General features: G+C 40.4%; 1 protein-coding gene across 1 annotated transcript; it reads right to left on the reverse strand.

Moving 5' to 3' along the window:
• Window positions 1-7,383: 7,383 nt before the first annotated feature.
• On the reverse strand, window positions 7,384-20,581 carry LOC133766192 (vomeronasal type-1 receptor 90-like). Its single transcript, XM_062199911.1, has 3 exons — window positions 20,506-20,581; window positions 18,772-18,982; window positions 7,384-8,359 (listed from the first exon to the last, which is right to left on the reverse strand). The coding sequence occupies exons 1-3, from the start codon at window positions 20,579-20,581 to the stop codon at window positions 7,384-7,386; spliced, it is 1,263 nt and encodes a 420-aa protein (XP_062055895.1).
• Between the last annotated feature and the right edge of the window lie 969 nt (window positions 20,582-21,550).

Below are 21,550 nucleotides of genomic sequence, written 5' to 3' on the forward strand. Positions count from 1 at the left end.
AAGCAGTTCAATTTTGTCTTGTATAAGGCTGGGATAATGATAGCATTCACTTGTTAAGTTAACAAGTTATGTATTTCTGTATTGTGGATAGTATGACTACTGTTTAATGAGCGTGAAAGTGCTAATTCTTCTAGAATTCCTAATGGAAATTAATTGAAATCTATACTTAGAAGGGACATTGGTGGATAGAGCAGGTATGTGGTGGAATGAGAAGGTCATGCCAAGATGGCCACTGACAACAGAAACTGCCTGGCAACAGGCCGTGATTGGATGGCTTCGGAAACCACATGACAACAGAGCCTGACTGACAACAGGCTGTGATTCGATGGTTTCAGAAACTGCCTGGCAACAGAGCCTGACTGGCAACAGACTGTGATTGGATGACTTTGGATACTGCCTGGCAACAGGCTGTGATTGGTTAGGGCATAGACCGCCCCTTGACTGGATTGGCTGCCTTGGCTATATAAGCAGCTGTAGAACTGAAATAAACGAGTCTGCAGGCTGCTTGCCTCAGGCCTGCTTTCACCGGACTCCCGGGGTTTGTGTGGTGATTCCGCACCTCTTGCCCCCACCACACTCTTCCTCTCAGACATGAATCCACCTCAATACAGGTAGATATTGATTTTTAAGTAAATTCTTTACTAGCTTCCATATTATATAAAAGGCACCATTTTATTATTTGTATATTATGGAAAATGCACCACCAACAGTGTATAAAGATTTTAATTTTGGCCGGCGCCTCGGCTCACTAGGCTAATCCTCCACCTGCGGCGCCGGCATTCTGTCCCGGTTGCCCCCTTCCAGGCCAGCTCTCTGCTGTGGCCCGGGAGTGCTTGGGCCCTGCACCCCATGGGAGACCAGGAGGAAGCACCTGGCTCCTGGCTTCGGATGGGTGCAGCGCACCAGCCGCAGCATGCCAGCCGTAGTGGCCATTTGGAGGGTGAACCAACGGAAAAGGAAGACCTTTCTCTCTGTGTGTCTCTCTCTCACTAACTCTGCCTGTCAAAAGAAAAGATTGTAATTTCTCCACATCTTTACTAAGAGTGGTTATCTTGTGGTTTTGTTTCCTTGATCAAAGCCATGCAAATAGGTGTGAAGTGATGTGTCATTATGGTTTTGATTTGCCTTTCATTACAGATTAGGTGATGTAGAGCGTCTTGTCCTGTGCTGTTGGTTCTTTAGATGTCTTCTATGGGGAAAATGTTCTCATCGCTTTGACCTTCGAAGTCAGGTTATTTGTTTTTGCTGCTGAAGTAAAGGTGTGCTGTGTTTTGGATATTAACTCAGTGGTGACTTAGAAAAATTTTCTCCCTTTCCATAGGTTCTCTCTTTACTCTGTACATGGATTATTTGTCAAACAAAGTTTTTAGTTTGAGGTAATCAATCCCATTATTGTATTTTTGTTTGTGGCCTATTATTTTGTTATAATATCTAAGACAATATTGGCTGTTATGACCAATGGTATGAGAATTTTCCTCTATGTATTCTTGTAGGAGTTTAATATATTCAGACCTGCGGTTTAAATCTCCAAACCTTTGAGTTAATTTTTATGTATAGTCTATTATAAGGGCCTAATTTCATTATTTTGCTTGTGAATATCCAGTTCCCAGCACCGTTTGTTTAAGAAGCTATCCATTCAACTCTATATATTCCTGCTACCAGGATCAAAGATCTGTTGTCCTGCTTCTTGTTGGTTTATAGGTTGGGTCCAGTTTTTTTTCCAATGATGTTCACATTTGCTATTATGTCAGGACTGTAGTGTTGTAATTACTCTAGCTTTGTAACATTTTAAAATTTATTAATTTATTTCTAAAGATTTTTTAAAGTGTTAACAGCTTCAATATAGTTCTTAGATGCACTTCTCAGAATAAAATGATAATCCCTCCCTTACTCTCCACTTTGCCCTCCCACCCTACCTCCCTCTCCCTTTCTTTTTTCATTCTTTTTTAGGTTTTAGGTAACATACTTTTAATTTATACTATAGCCAAAATCTTAATGATCTACTAAATAGAAAGTATAGCAAGTAAAAGCAAAAATACCTTAGTTTAACTGGAATATAGGAAAGGTCTATAAACAATAATTGAATGGAAAGATGGCCATTCTCCCATTTAATTTTAAAGTTTAGTGATCACAGATAATTAAAATTACAGTAATATACCATTCTTAACCATTGGTTTCACAAAGATGTAGCACAAAGTATATTTGCGGCAATACTGTCACACACACAGGCGTATATTCCTTTTTTGAATTTTTGACTTTAGTTTACAATTACAAGGGAGAACATGTGATATTTCTCTTTTTCTTTCTGTGTCTGGCTTATTTCACTCAACCTGATCTTCTCCAGTTGCATGCCTTTTTTTTTTTGCAAGTGGTAGGATTTCATTCTTTTTAATATCTGAATAATACTCCATTGTGTTTATGGTGTTTATGTACCACATTTTTTGTATTTTTTATTAAACTTTTATTTAATGAATATAAGTTTCCAAAGTACAGCTTATGGGTTACAATGGCTTCCCCCTCCCAAAACTTCCCTCCGAGCCACAACCCTCCCCTTTCCCTCTCCCTCTCCCCTTCCAATCACATCATGATTCATTTTCAATTCTCTTTATATACAGAAGATCAGTTTAGTATATATTAGGTAATGATTTTAACAGTTTACCCCCACATAGCAACACAAAGTGAAAAAAAATACTGTTGGAGTACTAGTTATAGCATTAAATAAGAGTGTACAGCACATTAAAGACAGAGATCCTACATAATATTTTTTTTAAAATTAATTTTCTATGCCATTTCCAATTTAACACCAGGTTTTTTTTTTATTTCCAATTATCTTTATATACAGAAAATCGATTCAGTATATAATTAGTAAAGATCTTATCAGTTTGTACTCACACAGAAACACAAAGTGTAAAAATACTGTTTCAGTACTAGTTAGTTATAGCATCACTTCACATTGGACAACACATTAAGGACAGATCCCACATGGGATGTTAGTACACAGTGACTCCTGTTGCTGATTTAACAATTTGACACTCCTGTTCATGGCGTCAGTAATCTCCCTAGGCTCTAGTCATGAGTTGCCAGGGCTATGGAAGCCTTTAGAGTTCGCTGACTTTGATCTTATTCCGATAGGGTCATAGTCAAAGTGGAAGTTCTCTCCTCCCTTTGGAGAAAGGTACCTCCTTCTTTGATGGCCCCGTTCTTTCCACTGGGATCTCACTCACAGAGATCTTACATTTAGATCTTCTTTTTTTTCTTTTCCATGGTATCTTGGCTTTCCATGCCTTCAATACTCTCATGGGCTCTTCAGCCAGATCCGAATGCCTTAAGGGCTGATTCTGAGGCCAGAGTGTTGTTTAGGACATCTGCCATTCTATGAGTCTGCTGTGTATCCCACTTCCCATGTTGGATCTTTCTCTCCCTTTTTGATTCTATCAGTTAGTATTAGCAGACACTTGTCTTGTTTGTGTGATCCCTATGATTCTTTGACCTATCAGAGCCATCGAATGTGAACTGAAATTGATCACTTGGACTAGTGAGATGGTATTGGTACATGCCACCTTGATGGGATTGTATTGTAATCCCCTGGCACATTTCTAAGTCCATCATTTGGGGCAAGTCCGATTGAGCATGTCCCAAATTGTTATGTACCACATTTTCTTTATCCATTCATCTAATGACGGTAGACACCTTGGTTCATTCTCTATTTTGGCTGTTGTGACCAGTGATGCTTATACATGGTGGTGCATGTATCCCTCTGGTAAAACTTGCTCATGTCTTTCAGTTATATCTCATAAGTGAGATTGCTGTATCATATGGTAAGTCTATTTCTAGTTTTCTATGAAATCTCTGTACTGTTTTCCAAAGTGGCTAATTTAGATTCCTACCAACAGTGTATAAGTATTACCCATTTCTCTACATTATTGCTAGCATCTGTTGCTCTGTCTTTTGGATTTTAGCCATCCTGACAGGGGTGAGATGATGTCTCATTGTGGTTTTGATTTACATTTCCCTGATGGCTAGTGATGTTGAGTTTTTTTTTTTTCATTTATTTATTGGCCATTTGTATTTCTTCTTTTGAGAATTGTTTATTTAGGTCATTTGCACAGTTTTTAATTGGATTAGTTATTTTTTGTTGTTGAATTTTTAAAGTTGCTGATATTTTCTGAATATTAATCCTTTGTTAGACAGATTTTTTGAAAAAGTAAAATGAAGTTCATTTTAAATTTTATTTTAAAGGGAGCAAGAACAGGAGTGGGAGTGAGTGTGTGAGGGTGGGACAGAGGGAGAAGGAGATCAAGAGAGAGAGAGAGAGTGACTGACTCTTCCATACACTTGCTCACTCTTCAGATGCCTATGGTTTTCCATATGGGTTGCAGGGACACAATCACTTGAGCCATTACCTGCTGCCTCCCAGACTGGGCATTAGTAGGAAGCTGGAATCTGAAGCAGAGTTGGGACTTGAACTCAAAAAGTTCAATATGGAATGTGGCATTTTGTGGCGTCTTAACCACCACATCCAATGCTTGCTCCCTATAACATATTTTGAAGTAAGTGAGTGTAATGCGGTCAACTTTTTTTTTTTAGAAGTGTGCGTTGGCTTCTCAGCATCTTCTAGGGTTCTATATAGGTTTTAGGATTATTTTTATGTTTCTATAAAATGCCATTGATATCTTTATAGGGATTGCATTGCATCTGTTGATTAATTTCAGAAGTATTCACATTTTAACAATATCAAGTTTTCCAATTGAAGTATATGGAATGACTTTCATTTATGTGTGTCTGCTTTCATTTCTTCCTTTAGTGTAGTATGCTTTTCAGAGTCAACATCTTTCCTCTCCCTGGTTAAATGTCCTCCTATTTATTTAATTTAATTTAATACTATTATAAGGGAGATTATTTCAGTCATTAGGGGAGAGGGAGCAGGAAAGGGGAGGGTTGCGGGTGGGAGGGAAGTTATGGGAGGGGGGAAGCCATTGTAACCCATAAGCTGTACTTTGGAAATTTATATTCATTAAATAAAAGTTTAATAAATGAAAAAAAAAGAAAAAAAAGAAATGAATTAGGTTTGATTTTTACACTGCAGCTTTCTAGAATTCTTAGTCTGCTTCTGCAATCATGTTGTCTGCAAACAGCCAGTTTTGCTTATTGCTTCCAGGTTTATGCCTTTCATTTATTTTTTCATAATTTCTCAGGCAAGGACCTCCAGTACCATGTAGAAGGATGATGGTGGTATCCTTGCCTTGTTCTAGATGGTAGCTCTGATAGTCCTCCTGCCTTGTTGTGTGACTGCCGTCCTGTAGGCTAGAATGCTGAAGGCAGCTCCTCTGCTCTCATCCTTTCCCGAGGAAGGATGTGCTGTGCTCTCTGCCTTTTCCCAATCTTCTTGGGTGCTGCAGTGTGCATCAGGTGGCCAATCTCTTTGACTCTTTTCTTTGCTTCTGCAAACTACTGGGATCCCATATGTGCTTTCATAATTTCTTATGGTAAGACCTATTCATTGGTTTCAATAATGTTTGGCACCAAAATAAGCTAGCAATTTCATTTTCTCTTGAAGTTTTGCAAGTGCCATTGTATCATCACATATTTAAAAGTATGCCTGTGAAAAACTTTGTTTTTATTACTTTTTCCAAGAAGAAAGAATTTTATATCTCCATATTTTTCAGAACGTGAATTGATATCAAGGCTAGGTAATTTTCATATATGATTCAGTACTTAAATTCTGTTTTCCCCCTCATGTAAAGCACTTCATTTAGGAAGGTAGGATACCAGAGCTTACTAAGGGATTGCAGAAATCTGTGAAATTATGAGCAGTACAGAGTAGTACTTATCCACACTGAAAACTTTGATAATTTCTTCAGGTAAATTAGATTACAAATAAGATGTGCACCTTTAGGGAACGAACTTCAAATTATTATTCTTACAAATTTGCTACCATGTCCTAAAATTGATGCCATTCTCTGCCCCCACCCTTTCTCTCCTCACTCCTTCTCTTCTTATACCCACACACTACACACACAACACAAACACACACACACAACTATTAAGTGTTAATTTAACAGTTTAATGTTGAAGGAGAAAGGAATGCCAAATAACAAGATTTGATATCCGCACATTGGCTACAGGTATTGAATTATCACACTGTGCGTCAACAACATGTACCTTTAAAATAAAACTAACCTAAATCATTGAAAATATTATGTTCTGATGCTTTTCAAATCTGGTGACTTGGCTTCTCTAACTTCAGAGAGTATGTATTCACAATTGGCTGGTCAGTGATTGGAAACTTCTTATTATAGTCAAAGGTTACCCTGTAAACCATTTTAAGTGTACAATAATGCAGTGGCATAAGTCCACTTGCATTGCTGTGCACCCATCACCACCATCCATCTCCAGAACTTTTCTTCATCCCAGACGGAAATTCTTTGTCCATTTCCCTATTCCCTCAGCATCTAGACTGCCATTCTATTCTCTGTCTCTATGGATTTGTCTGCTCTGAGTTTCACTTCCCATCACTAGATTCACAGAATATTTGTTCTCTGTAACTGACAGTCTAGTTGTTATGAAATAGTTCATGACTTTTGTGCTGAACCACGTACCAGAGGGAGTGCTGTCCCTTTTTAAGGCTGAATAATACTCTGTCCAGGCCATATTGGTGTGCACTCAGGTGGTCATGGACCTTGAGTTGTTTCTGCCTTTGAGTATTTAGATCCTGGTATGATGAGCCTTGCCGTACAAACAGCTGTGTTTCTGTATTCAATTCTTTTTGGCAGAATTGCAGGATAAAATGGTGATTGATGGTGACAGACATTTCTTAGGCTAAATTCAGAATGCTGAGGCTTATTAAAAAGTGCTATGAGCAATCACTTATCGGAGGTAGTGTGGGCTCGCCCAAGAGAGACCCTCCTCACAGGCACCCTCGAAGAGCTTGAGTGGAAATATAAAGTCCTTCTGTTTACTAAGAAAGGCATATGGTTCAATTATATCTAAAATATGTGACATCCACATATATCAAAGGAAACAGGTTACTGAGAAAGTATAGCTCCATGTTTTCATTCAACCGAGAGAGCATCTGCTATGTACCATGATTAACCTTTTTGAAGCCAGTATATTGGGACAATTTTTAAACTTACTTTTTAAACATTAAAATTCAACAGCAATTTTGAGGTACTGCAAGAATTTCCATATTCCCACCCAGCATCCCCATTGCTAACAAGTTATATTAGTATATTTGTTAAAATATATAATATGTTCTGTTTAAAATTGACATGTAATGTTTATCCATAATTTGGAGGTATAATGTGATGTTTCAGTTCAGGTGTACACTGAGTAATGGTCAACACAGGGAATTAGTATCTCTATCACCATAAAGTTGAAAAAAAATTATCCAACGCTGAATAATTTAATCCTTGTTTTCTTCCCCTGTATGGATTTAAAAAAGTCTATTATACGTTTTTCAGTGCTGATTAGCAGCAAAGGACTGATTGTGGCAAAGCCGTTGGCCACCATCATCTGGACACAGCGAAACACCGGGTCATTGTTCCACATCACTCTTGAGGAGGAGACAGTGCATTCCAACAAGTACATGAACACAAACACGCTCATGAGCAGTAGAATGGTGCGGGTGGCCCTTTGTTCTGGGGAGGCTCTTGGAGAGAGGCTGGTGCTGTGAAGGTGCTGGGACCGCCTCTTGTGCCTGCACAGGAGGATCACCATGTACCCACTTGAGAGGGCCATGAGCCCTAAGAGGGAGGCATCTCGGAAGATGCCCAGGATGGAAAATAACTGCCAGACATAGTAACCCATGGGCACAATAGTGCAGGATTCACTGAGAAATAGAAGACTGCCTGAGCTCACATTGGAGAAATGAACAGCAGAGTAGGAGTAGTGAGCACTAAAGAACATAGAGAAGACCCATAGGGATAGGAGGGAGCACAGCTGCTGATGTGGGGCTAGGTATAGTTTGAACTTTGCCAAACAGGAGCTCCTGGGGCTGAGGGTGATGGCCTGGCTGATACTGAGCAGGCAGGTGGTGCACAGGGAGAGGATTCGCATCAACCGGTATATGTAAATAAATGATTGACATGTGATGTCATCCCAGAAACCTCGAGACACAAACATGTCTGTAGCCATGAACCCCATGATTAGCAGCATCGTTAGGTGAACTGGGGCCAAGAGACCAATGGGCAGGTCTGTGGACTTGGGTCTGTGCTTGTAAAAGAACTGAAAGAGGTAGAAAAGAAGGAGGAAAGCATTTGCTGACATCCCAACACTGACTTCAGAGAAGAAGATGTATCTGATATTTATAACACTGGAAAGTTTGTTATTTTTATTCATCTTAGGACGAATAGAGCAGTATCTGGGGAGAAAAGCAAGAAAAACTCAGTATCACAAATATAACCACTGTTACCAAATCAGCCAACAATACCTCTATCATCAAAACACATGGTCACTCCCAATGCATCCTTGTTTCCCCTTGAATACTCCTGTCCATGTCACACCTCCATAAGCTGTCCCCTCTCTCCCCTATCCCATTTCACCCAATCATGGATGGATTACGTCTGCTGTGGCTGGTCTCCTATGAGACCTGTGCTTTCTGGTACATGAAAAGCTGCCAAATATCATAGAGAATATTTCCTCATTGCATAGTTTTCAGTTGTTCATGACAATCAATAGCAATGGGTGTTTTGGATTTGTTGTACGTCATCTTGATTAAGTGTTGGGTTCAATCTTGGTGAGTTCAAATGAAGAGAATTGCATACATGTGCAAATAAGATCCTCACAGGAAAAGCTTCTTAGTGGGTGAGACATACAGAGCTGCACTATTTCAAAGTGATCTTTTTTTTATATTGCTTTTTTAAATTAAACTTTTATTTAATGAATATAAATTTCCAAAGTACAGCTTATGGGTTACAATGGCTTCCCCCTCCCAAAACTTCCCTCCCACCCACAACCCTCCCATTTCCCGCTCCCTTTCCCCTTCCAATCACATCATGATTCATTTTCAATTCTCTTTATATACAAAAGATCAGTTTAGTATATATTAGGTAACAATTTCAACAGTTTACCCCCATATAGCAACACAAAGTGAAAAAAAAATACTGTTGGAGTACTAGTTATAGCATTAAATGAGAGTGTACAGCACATTAAAGACAGAGATCCTACATAATATTTTTTTAAAAATAATTAATTTTCTATGCCATTTCCAATTTAACACCAGGTTTTTTTTTATTTCCAATTATCTTTATATACAGAAGATCAATCCAGTATATAATTAGTAAAGATCTCATCAGTTTGTACCCACGCAGAAACACAAAGTGTAAAAATACTGTTTCAGTACTAGTTATAGCATCACTGCACATTAGACAACACATTAAGGACAGATCCCACATGGGATGTAAGTACACAGTGACTCCTGTTGCTGACTTAACAATTTGACACTCCTGTTCATGGCGTCAGTAATCTCCCTAGGCTCTAGTCATGAGTTGCCAGGGCTATGGGAGCCTTTAGAGTTCGCTGACTTTGATCTTACTCCGATAGGGTCATAGTCAAAGTGGAAGTTCTCTCCTCCCTTTGGAGAAAGGTACCTCCTTCTTTGATGGCCCCGTTCTTTCCACTGGGATCTCACTCACAGAGATCTTTCATTTAGGTCTTCTTTTATTTTCTTTTCCATGGTATCTTGGCTTTCCATGCCTACTATACTCTCATGGGCTCTTCAGCCAGATCCGAATGCCTTAAGGGCTGATTCTGAGGCCAGAGTGTTGTTTAGGACATCTGCCATTCTATGAGTCTGCTGTGTATCCCACTTCCCATGTTGGATCATTCTCTCCCTTTTTGATTCTATCAGTTAGTATTAGCAGACACTTGTCTTGTTTGTGTGATCCCTTTGATTCTTAGACCCATCAGAGCCATCGAATGTGAACTGAAATTGATCACTTGGACTAGTGAGATGGCATTGGTACATGCCACCTTGATGGGATTGTATTGTAATCCCCTGGCATGTTTCTAACTCCACCATTTGCGGCAAGTCCTATTGAGCATGTCCCATATTGTACATCTCCTCATTCTCTTTTTCCCACTCTTATATTTAACAGGGATCACTTTTCAGTTAAAATTTAAACACCTAAGAATAATTGTGTGTTAATTACAGAGTTCAAATAATAGTACTAGAACAACAACAACAACAACAAATACTAAAAAGGACAAAGTATTACATTGTACATCTAGAGTCAGAACAAGAGCTGATCAGGTCATTGTTTCTTATAGTGTCCATTTCACTTCCACAGGTTTCCCCTTTGGTGCTCAGTTGTCCCCGATCAGGGAAAACAAATGATATTTGTCTCTTTGGGACTGGCTTAATTCACTCAGCATGATGTTTTCCAGATTGCTGCATCTTGTTGTGAATGACCGGGTTTTGTTGTTTCTTACTGCTGTATAGTATTCTATGGAGTACATGTCCCATAATTTCTTTATCCAGTCTACTGTTGATGGGTATTTGGGTTGGTTCCAGGTCTTAGCTATTGTGAATTGAGCTGCAATAAACGTTAATGTGCAGATGGCTTTTTTATTAGCCAAATTAATTTCCTTCGGGTAAATTCCAAGGAGTGGGATGGCTGGGTTGTATGGTCGGGTTATGTTCAGGTTTCTGAGGAATCTCCAGACTGACTTCCATAGTGGCTTAACCAGTTTGCATTCCCACCCACAGTGGGTTAGTGTCCCTTTTTCCCCACATCCTCGCCAGCATCTATTGTTGGTATATTTCTGAATGTGAGCCATTCTCACCGGGGTGAGGTGAAACCTCACTGTGGTTTTGATTTGCATTTCTCTGATTGCTAGTGATCTTGAACATTTTTTTTTAACTTTTATTTAATGAATATAAATTTCCAGTGTACAGCTTATGGATTACAATGGCTTCCCCCTCCCATAACTTCCCTCCCACCCACAACCCTCCCCTCTCCCGCTCCCTCTCCCCTTCCATTCACATCAAGATTCATTTTCAATTCTCTTTATATACAGAAGATCAGTTTAGTACAAAGATTTCAACAGTTTGCACCCACATAGAAACACAAAGTGAAACATACTGTTTGAGTACTAGTTATAGCATTAAATCACAATGTACAGCACATTAAGGACAGAGATCCCACATGAGGAGCAAGTGCACAGTGGCTCTTGTTGTTGACCCAACAAATTGACACTCTAGTTTATGGCGCCAGTAACCACCCTAGGCTGTCGTCATGAGTTGCCAAGGCTATGGACGCCTTCCAAGTTTGCCGACTCTGATCATATTTAGACAAGGTCATAAAAGACAGAGTGAGGATAGTAACCAATGATCCTAAGAGTGGTATTTACCAGGTTCGAACAATTATACAGCATTAAGTGGGGAAGAGGACCATCAGTACACACAGGTTGGAAGTAGAGCCATTGGTGGTAGAGTAGAGGTTATGATTACAAAGGAATGAGGCCCAAGTGTGCTAGACAGGGTCTAGAACAAAGGACAGAGTCATTATTAGATGTGCTAAGAAAGGTGCTGTCTAAGCTACAATTAAGTTTTCTGATTGAGAGGCAAATAGAACCTGATAGAAGGGGCTTGATAATAATCTGGTGGGCTTTAGGCCTTGTAAGTTAAGAGGCCCAGACCTATCTATCTCTTCACATGGGGTATATCCTAAGGGAGGTGTGAACCTCCTAGGGGAAGGCACTCTGTTGACTTTCATTACTTGGCTGGCCTGGGAGGAGAGCTGGCCAGGTCAAGGCAGGTGGCATCTCTAACAAGAAATTTACAGTTCTGCCTGCAGTGTTGCTGACCCTACTTGACCATCCCCTCAGCTGCAGTGGTCACTTTGGAAGCTGGGCTGAGTGAAGGGCTTTTCAGCTTGGAGCCAATAAGATCTGTGGCTCTGACCTGGGCATCCTTCGACTCCAGGGCAGGTCCATTTCCAGTGATCCAACTCTTGGCAGAACTGCCAGGGCTCTTCACAAGCTGACTTCTGCTGAAGCCCAGGCTTACCACATTGAAAGCCACTGCAGTGGACTGGCCTGTTGGGTCTCCTTGAGGGCAGATCACTGTACAGATCAGCCATTAATAGGCCTGCCACCCATTGCTTCTGATGCCTAGCTTTCTTTTCCTCCTGGTTTGTGTTAAAGCAGACCAGAGGATGCAAGTCAAGGGAGTGCCCGTGTCCCATCTTTTTGAGAGCGGCAAGATGGCAGAATAGGAAGGGAGCACATTGATAGTTCGTCAAGACACACAGGTTAATAAAAGTGGAGATACTGCAGGGTCAAGGAAGAGTAGGGGAAAAAACAGCAGAGGAAACTCTTCTGGAACTAGTGATTCACAGTGGACCTGCGTGGAGAGCGTGGAAGCCCAAGTTCGGGACACCAGCAGCAGACTCAACGCACCAGCGCTGGAACGCGAGGTGAGCCGAACCTCAATAGCCTGAGACACCAGCGGGCAAGCGGAAAGAGGAGGCTAGAGGAAACGAGGCTTGAAACTCCGTGGGGAAAAGTTCACCAGGCTAACTAGAAGAGAGAGAGGAAAAAAAAAAAAGTGACCGATACGGACACGAGTTTCTCTCTCTCCGCTCACCCCTCAAAGGCAACCAAGACAAAGAGCAGGCGCCATTTTGGACCTACGTCATAAGCAGGGCGACCTCAGGTCTGCACTGGCCCTGAGCCTAGCAGAAAAACCTGACTCTGGGGGGAGGGGTGAAATAACAGGAGATTAGTGTCTAACTTGGCAACCCAGTGGGAGACTGCAGGAGAATTGGAGCCCACACTGAGGGCAGCAGAGATTCCCTGTGTGGTCCTTGGGAAAGAGCTTCCAATCTCTGGCTCCTGTGGGTATATCATTCGCCTGCTAACTACCTCCAATTACGTTCAGCTGTGCGGAATTACTTCCCTTTTGAATAAAATAAAAAAAAAAAAGAAAGAGAGATTTACCACACCTAACCTGGGAGTGTCATCTTTGACACACCCTCAACCCTGAGGAACCAAACACAGCTCTCAGGCCACACTCATCTCAAGCCTCTAAGGCTCCACCGAAAGCAGACAGTCCACTTAATATAGAGCCATAGTGTAACAAGAAAAAACACCACAGTGAAGAAACCAAATATCTCCAACATGCCAAACAACAAACGCAAAAACCAAGCTAACAAGAACAAGGAAGACACTATGATGCCCCCAAATGAAAAAGACACCCCAACTCAAGATTATGAAGATGATGAGATCGAAGAAATGCAAGAAGCAGATCTCAAAAAATTGATAAGACCATTAAGAAGTTCTCAAAAACAAATTCTTGAACTACAGAAATCCTTACTGGACAAGATAGAAAATCTCTCTCGTGAAAATGAAATATTAAGGAGGAATCAAAATGAAATGAAACAACTAGTAGAACATGAAACTGTGATAGTGACAAAAAACCACAATGAAATGAAGAATTCAATAGATCAAATGACAAACATATTAGAGAGCCTTAAAAAGAGAATGGGCGAAGCTGAACATTTTTTTCATGTGTCTGTTGGCCATTTGGATTTCCTCTTTCGAAAAATGCCTGTTGAGGTCCTTGGCCCATCTCTTAAGTGGATTGTTTGTTCTGTTGTTGTGGATTTTCTTGATTTCTTTGTAGATTCTGGTTATCAACCCTTTATCTGTAGTATAGTTTGCAAATCATTTTTCCCATTCTGTCGGTTGCCTCTTCACTTTCCTCACTGTTTCTTTTGCAGTGCAGAAACTTCTCAATTTGATGGAATCCCAAATGTTAATTTTGGTTTTGATTGCCTGTGCTCCTGGGGTCTTTTCCAAGAAGTCTTCGCCTGTACCTATATCTTGCAGGGTTTCTCCAATGCTCTCTAATAATTTGATGGTTTCGGGTCATAGATTTAAGTCTTTTATCCATGTTGAGTGAATTTTTGTGTAAGGTGAAATGTATGGGTCTTGCTTCAAGCTTCTGCATGTGGAAATCCAATTTTCCCAGCACCATTTATTGAATAGGCTGTCCTTATTGCAGGGATTAGTTTTGGATCTTTGATCAAATATAAGTTGGCTGTAGATGTTTGGGTTGATTTCTGGTGTTTCTATTCTGTTCCATTGGTCTATCCATCTGTTTCTGTACCAGTACCATGCTGTTTTGATAACAACTGCCCTGCAGTATGCCCTGAAATCTGGTATTGTGATGCCTCCAGCTTTGTTTTTGTTGTACAAGATTGCGTTGGCTATTCGAGGTCTTCTGTGTCTCCATATGAATTTCAGCATCATTTTTTCCAGATCTGAGAAGAAGGTCTTTGGTATCTTGATTGGTATTGCATTGAATGTATAAATTGCTTTTGGGAGAATAGACATTTTGATGATATTGATTGTTCCAATCCACGAGCATGGAAGATTTCTCCATTTTTTGGTATCCTCTTCTATTTCTTTCTGTAAGGTTTGTAGTTTTCATCGTAGAGATCTTTAACGTCCTTGGTTAAGTTTATTCCAAGGTATTTGATTGTTTTTGTAGCTATTGTGAATGGGATTGATCTTAGAAATTCTTCCTCAGCCGTGGCATTGCCTGTGTCTACAAAGGCTGTTGATTTTTGTGGATGATTTTATATCCTGCTACTTTGCCAAACTCTTCGATGAGTTCCAGTAGTCTCTTAGTAGAGTTCTTTGGGTCCCCTAAATAAAGAATCATCTCATCTGCAAAGAGGGATAGTTTGAGTTCTTCCTTCCCAATTTGTATCCCTTTAATTTCTTTTTCTTGCCTAATAGCTCTGGCTAAAACTTCCAGAACTATATTGAAGAGGAGTGGTGAGAGTGGGCATCCCTGTCTGGTACTAAATCTCAGTGGAAATGCTTCTAACTTTTCCCCATTCAATAGGATGTTGGCCGTGGGTTTTTCATATATTGCTTTGATTGTATTGAGGAATGTTCCTTCCATACCCAGTTTGCTTAGAGTTTTCATCATGAAAGGGTGTTGTATTTTATCAGATGCTTTCTCTGCGTCTATTGAGAGAATCATATGGCTTTTCTTCTGCCGTCTGTTAATGTAGTGTATTACGTTGATTGTTTTGTGAATGTTGAACCATCCCTGCATACCAGGGATAAATCCCACTTGGTCTGGGTGGATGATCTTTCTGATGTGTTGTTGCATTCTATTGGCCAGAATTTTATTGAGTATTTATGCATCTATGTTCACCAGGGATATTGGTCTGTAATTCTCTTTCAGTGCTGCTTCTTTTTGTGGCTTAGGAATTAAGGTGATGCTGGCTTCATAGAAAGAATTTGGGAGGATTCCCTCTTTTTCGATTGTTCTGAATAGTTTGAGAAGAATTGGAGTTAGTTCTTCTCTAAATGTCTGGTAGAACTCAGCAGTGAATCCATCTGGTCCTGGGCCTTTCTTTGTTGGGAGGGCCTTTATTACTGTTTCAATTTCTGTGTCAGGTATGGGTCTGTTTAGGTTTTCTATGTCTTCCTGGCTCAATTTAGGTAGGTTGTATGTGTCCAAGAATCTGTCCATTTCTGATAGATTTCCCCGTTTGCTGGCATACAAGTCCTTGTAGTAATTTCTGATGATTCTTTTTATTTCTGTGGTGTCTGTTGTTACATTTCCCTTTTCATCTCTGATCCTATTGATTTGGGTCTTTTCTCTTCTTTTTTTAGTTAGTTGGGCCAATGGGGTGTCAATTCTGTTTACTTTTTCAAAAAACCAGCTCCTCATTTGGCTGATTTTTTGTAATTTTTTTTATTCAATCCTGTTGATTTCTTCTTTGATTTTAATTATTTCTCTTCTCCTACTAGGTTTGGGTTTGGTTTGCTGCAGCTTTTCTAGATCCTTGAGATGACTTGAAAGCTCATCTATTTGGTGCCTCTCCAATTTCTTGATGTAGGCACCTATTGATATAAATTTTCCTCTTAACACTGCTTTTGTTGTATCCCATAGGTTTTGGTATGTTGTGCTGTTATCCTCATTTACTTCCAGAAAATTCTTGATTTCTCTTTTAATTTCTTCTATGACCCATTGTTCATTCAGGAGCATGTTGTTCAATCTCCATGTGTTTGCACGTGCTCGGTGGATTCCTGAGTTGCCAATTTCCAATTTCATTCCTTTGTGGTCTGAGAAGCTGCATGGTATGATTCTAATTCTCTTGAATTTGCTGAGACTTGCTTTATGGCCTAGTATGTGGTCAATCCTAGAGAAGGTTCCATGTACTGCTGAGAAGAATGTAAAGTCCTTATGTGTAGGATGAAATGTTCTGTAGATATCTGTTAGATCCATTTGGGCTATAGTGTCATTTAAATCTGCTGTCTCCTTGTTGGTCTTCTGTCCTGATGATCTGTCTATCTCTGAGAGTGGAGTATTGAAGTCCCCCAATACTATTGTATTGGGGTCTAAGTCTCCCTTTAAGTCCCTTAACAAGTCTTTTAAATAAGCTGGTGCCCTGTAATTAGGTGCATATACATTGATAATCGTTATATCTTCCTGTTGAATGGATCCCTTACTCATTAAATAGTGCCCCTCTTTGTCTCTCCTGACAGTTTTTGTGGTAAAGTTTATGTTGTCCGATATTAAGATGGCTACGCCCGCTCTTTTTTCATTTCTGTTGGCATAGTATATCTTTTTCTAGCCTTTCACTTTCAGTCTGTATGCATCATTGTTGGAAAGATGAGTTTCTTGTAAGCAGCAAAAAGATGGGTTTTGTTCCTTAACCCAATCAGCCAATCGGTGTCTTTTAACTGGACAGTTCAAGCCATTAACATTCAATGTGACTATTGAGAAGGAGTAACTTTGCCCTGTCATTTGCCAATATTTTTTCTAATATATGGTTTGAGATTCCTGTGATCTTTTGCTGTGAGGTTTCCTTCCTTTATCTTCTTTCATATTGGTGACCATGTTTCTGTGTTTCTGTGTGTAACACATCTTTAAGCATCTTTTGCAGGGCTGGACGAGTGGCGACAAATTCTTTTAGTTTCTGTTTGCTGTGAAAGGTCTTTATTTCACCTTCATTCACAAATGAGAGCTTTGCAGGATATAATATTCTGGGCTGGCAGTTTTTCTCTCTTAATACCTGGGGTATATCTCGCCATTCTCTCCTAGCTTGTAGGGTTTCTGATGAGAAGTCAGCTGTGAGTCTAATTGGAGATCCTCTGAGAGTAATCTGGCGTTTCTCTCTTGCACATTTTAGGATCTTTTCTTTGTGTTTCACTGTGGTGAGTTTGATTACGACGTGTCATGGTGAGGATCTCTTTTGAGCATGTTTATTAGGGGTTCTACTAGCTTCCTGTACTAGGATGTCTCTGTCCTTCTCCAAACCTGGGAAATTTTCTGCTAGTATCTCACTAAAAAGGCCTTCTAATCCTTTCTCCCTCCCCATGCCTTCAGGAACTCCTAGAACCCAAATGTTGGGTTTTTTAATAGTATCCTGTAGATTCCTGACAGTATTTTTTAGATTTCTGATTTCTTCTTCTTTACTTTGATTTGACTGTTTCCTTTCCTGTTCTCTGTCTTCTAAGTCTGATATTCTCTCTTCTGCTTCACCCATTCTGTTTTTAAGGCTCTCTAATGCGTTTGTCATTTGATCTATTGAGTTCTTCATTTCATTGTGGTTTTTTGTCACTATCACAGTTTCATGTTCTACTAGTTGTTTCATTTCATTTTGATTCCTGCTTAATATTTCATTTTCGTGAGAGAGATTTTCTATCTTGTCCATTAAGGATTTCTGTAGTTCAAGAATTTGTTTTTGAGAACTTCTTAATGTTCTTATTAATTTTTTGTGATCCGCTTCTTGCATTTCCTCTATCTCTTCATCTTCATAATCTTGGATTGGGGTGTGTTGTTCACTTGGGGGCATCATAGTGTCTTCCTTGTTCTTGTTACCTCGGTTTCTACGTTTGTTGTTTGGCATTTGGAGATAATTTATGTTTTTTTTTTTTTTGCTGTGGTGTTTTTTTTCTCGTTATACTATGCCTCTAAGTGGGCTGTCTGCTTTGTTGGATCCTTAGGGGCTGTGATGAGTGTGGCCAGAGAGCTATGCTTGATTCTTGAGGTTTAAGGCTGTGCAAAGAGCGACTCTCCCAGATTGTTCACTCCCTTGTTCCTTGCTGGATCGCTCTCTCTCTCTCTCTCTCTTTTTTTTTTTTTGACTCAGTTGGGAGTGGAATTGAGGGTAGTTGAAATCTGGCCTCTGTGAGTATTCCTTTGATCTACCCCTGGGACCACACAAAGAGTTTATGCAGCCCTCAATGTGTTCTCCAGTTTCACCAAAGTAACTGAGTTTGGCTGCACTTTACATATGGAAAATGGCGGTACTCTTTGTTTTGCTCGGTGAGTGAAGGGAGAGGCTTCTGTTTTTCCCCCCACAATGTCTCAGGTTTCTGAGGTCTTTGTCTTACCTCCTGTTGGTTCCCGCGGTGGCGAGAGTCTGCGGCTCGTCTCCCGTGGTTGGGTTTCCACACGGCGGGCTCCCTGTAGGTCCTCTGTGTCACATCCACTAGATCCAGAAGCGTTTCCTCTGCAGTTTTTTTTCTTGAGTCTTTTCCTGAGGCTACAGTAATTCCACTTTTATGAAATTTGATTTTCCCAAACTACGGCGCACGTCCTCACTATCTGCCTTCTTGGCTCAGAGTGATCTGTAGTCCAGGGTGTTTACTGCCAGACCAAATGCTCCTAATCTTCCAACAGACCAAACGTTGAAATTTGTGGGCTTTGCCCTAGATGTCTTAAATTTATGTCTCTGATCTGCCATGTGCAACCAGTATGACTTTTACTTATTACAGAGCTCAGCTCTGTGCACTCACCTCTGAACTCTGGACAGTAATGTTGCCTGGATGCTAGAGATTCCTGTGTGAATAAAGATAGAGCGTATGTACCAAACACAGAAGTAGTTCTGGCGCATGATGGTCTCGATAGAAATGGTTGATGATGTTTTTATTGTTATGATGTTCTTCACACGTGTGACTTGGAAAACCCTATGCAGTTTTCTCACTAATTTGTCAGCTCTGTTCCTGCCTAAAAGAGAGAAGAGATAAAAACTCACTGTAACAGTTAAAGATTTTAGCAGTCTCTGTCCAGAGAACTCTGGGTATTTTTGGTCTTTCCTGTAACTTCCCCTACACAGCTGTACATCTTGCATATTTTAAAAATCATCCTACAAGTTTGAAAAGCCCATGAATCAGAGTCCAGTTATTAAATATTAGAAGGAACATACTCTTATTTATTTTCTAATCATGCATATGAATCAAGGTGCTAAAGAGATACATGATTAATTTTAGTTCAAGGCTAAGTGTCCACCCAACCCTGTGGGATAGGTCTCTGTAGGAGTCCAAGCTTTCATCTCTCTTTCATGTAAGCAATAATATTTCTCTAAATTCAAGAGACCAAAGGTAAAATTTTTGTTAGACTAGAAAATTTGATGATGGCCAACTGGTGAACAGTTCTTGTAGAATACACACACTGACTTTAAAGCAACCTCTAAACACAAGTTTTGTAACATTTTGATGAGCTTCAGTGATTATGTAGAAAAACTGTCATCTAATGATCAAGGGCATAAGGCTCAATTTTTTCACATCTATAGTCTATATGTATGCTACAAAGGGAAAGTGTTGTGCTGGCTAGATGGCACAGTAGGTTTATCCTTCACCTGCCACACCAGCATCCTATTTGGCACTGGTTCTAGTCCCAGATGCTCCTCTTCAAATCCAGCTCTCTGCTGTTGCCTGGGAAAGCAGTGGAAGATGGCCCAAGTGCTTGGGCCCCTGCACCCACATGGGAGACCAGGAAGAAGCACCTGGCTCCTGACTTCGGAATGGTGCAGCTCCGGCCATTGTGGCCATCTGGGGAGTGAACCAACAGAAGGAAGACCTTTCTCTATGTCTCTCCCTCTCACTGCCTATAACTCTACCTCTCAAATAAATACATAAAATCTGAAAAAAGGGAAAGTGAAATGTTCAAGATTCATGAATATTGAATATCATTTAGGTGCAGTTTCTTGGTTAAAATATTTGAAAACATGGACTTCCTATAATGAACGTTCTGTAGCAGCAATAGGGAAAGTTAACCTTTTTCTAAAGTACGGATGAGAAAAGATGACACAGATTTCTCCATTTATGTGTTCATCATGTTGTAGTTTATGCTCATGATGAGCCCAAGAAGAAGCACAGGAGAATAGAAACCCAAATGTCCAATAACATTAACACCACTTCTAAAATTACCTTTCATGTTATTTTTGAAGTGAGGCTTGCTGTAATTTAGTTTACTTCATTTTAAAAATCTGACCTTGCAAACACACAGCACTGTGAAATTCTTGTAGTTGCACACTAAACACTAAGGTATTTGCCTGCCTTGTTTTCAGTGTTGCTAAGGAGTCTGCTGTTACAAGAATGAATGTTTCTGCCAATGGAGAAGTGTAGAGACGCCAGTCATTGACAATAATAATCAGGAAGTCATGGCTCCGGAAGATCATTTCTTGAAATGTGTAAGAAAATATGACTTTTATGAATGTGAAATTTCACAGTGGGAGCCAAAAATATTACTCTCCTCCCCCAGGGTGTGGATGGAGGAATTGGCACCAGGTGATGCAATCACAAGTGGCATTTCACCTTCTTCCATGCAGCCCCAGGAGAGGCACAGGACATGTTTCTCTAGTCACCAGCAGTGTTCTCATGTCGGATCATGCACAACTCAGTGAACCAGTCACGTAAAATATATCCCTCTTAAATGTTTGTGAATACTATGAGATGTCATTATTATATATAATACTTAATATACAATTGAGGTCTAATATGTCATTTTAAGACACAGGATACTGGTGACTATGAGCCCTTCAGATTAAAAAGCAAAGCCTGTAGCACATCTTGTCCCAGCTGTGCCTTGTCACACACACACACACACATCTGACCAGCACAGCACAGCCCAGGAGACCAGGGGACAGGAGGGAGCTCTCTGCCCTCGGCAGGGTGAGGCCATTCCGGTTGCCGGTGCTGAGGCTGCCCTTGTCTGTGCCAGAGAAGCATCACCGAAGTCACACCGAACACTCAGCAGGAAACCGGCAGCCCAGGAGACGTGGCATCCTGTGTCTCATAACAGGCAGTAAGGAACTCTGCAATGACTCACATTGGAGAGGGCGCCTTGGCTAAAAGAAAGGAAAGGCCAAGTGGACAGATTAGGTGGAAATAAGCATCCATGGAGTAAGAGATCTAAAGAAATATCTGAGCACTGATTTGTTAGAGCTGACGGTGAAGGTTGTGGCTCCTAGGGAGAAAGATGACAGTTCAGACTCCCTGTAACTTGTACATCACGGAGACAATCATTTAGACATAGCCTTACCCACTGTTGTCCAGAAAACAGATGATGCTGTGATGCATGGCAACATCCAGTGGGCCCCTACTAGTGACCAGTGCTTGGCCAGTGCACCTGAGGCCATGTCAGGTGAGGAGTGGAGGGGCAACAGGAGGAGGAAACCTCTCAGTGTGTGGACAGGTAGAGGGATGAGGGAAGGGCTGGAGGTCTAGCCTGATTCTCTTCTTCTTCCTGAGTATAATCATACACACCCCCTGGCATAGAGATGATGTGTGAATA

The sequence above is a fragment of the Lepus europaeus genome, chromosome 9 (genome assembly GCF_033115175.1).
Source record: "Lepus europaeus isolate LE1 chromosome 9, mLepTim1.pri, whole genome shotgun sequence".
Lineage (NCBI taxonomy): Eukaryota > Metazoa > Chordata > Mammalia > Lagomorpha > Leporidae > Lepus > Lepus europaeus.

Coding starts and splice junctions, on each gene's coding strand:
- LOC133766192 (XM_062199911.1), bottom strand. CDS start 20,581: ATGGAAGAAGGTGAAATGCCACTTGTGATTGCATCACCTGGTGCCAAT. Junction 18,983..20,505: donor CCACACCCTGGGGGAGGAGA/GTAATATTTTTG, acceptor TCTCTCTTTTAG/GCAGGAACAGAGCTGACAAA. Junction 8,360..18,771: donor TTACTGTCCAGAGTTCAGAG/GTGAGTGCACAG, acceptor TTTTCTCCCCAG/ATACTGCTCTATTCGTCCTA.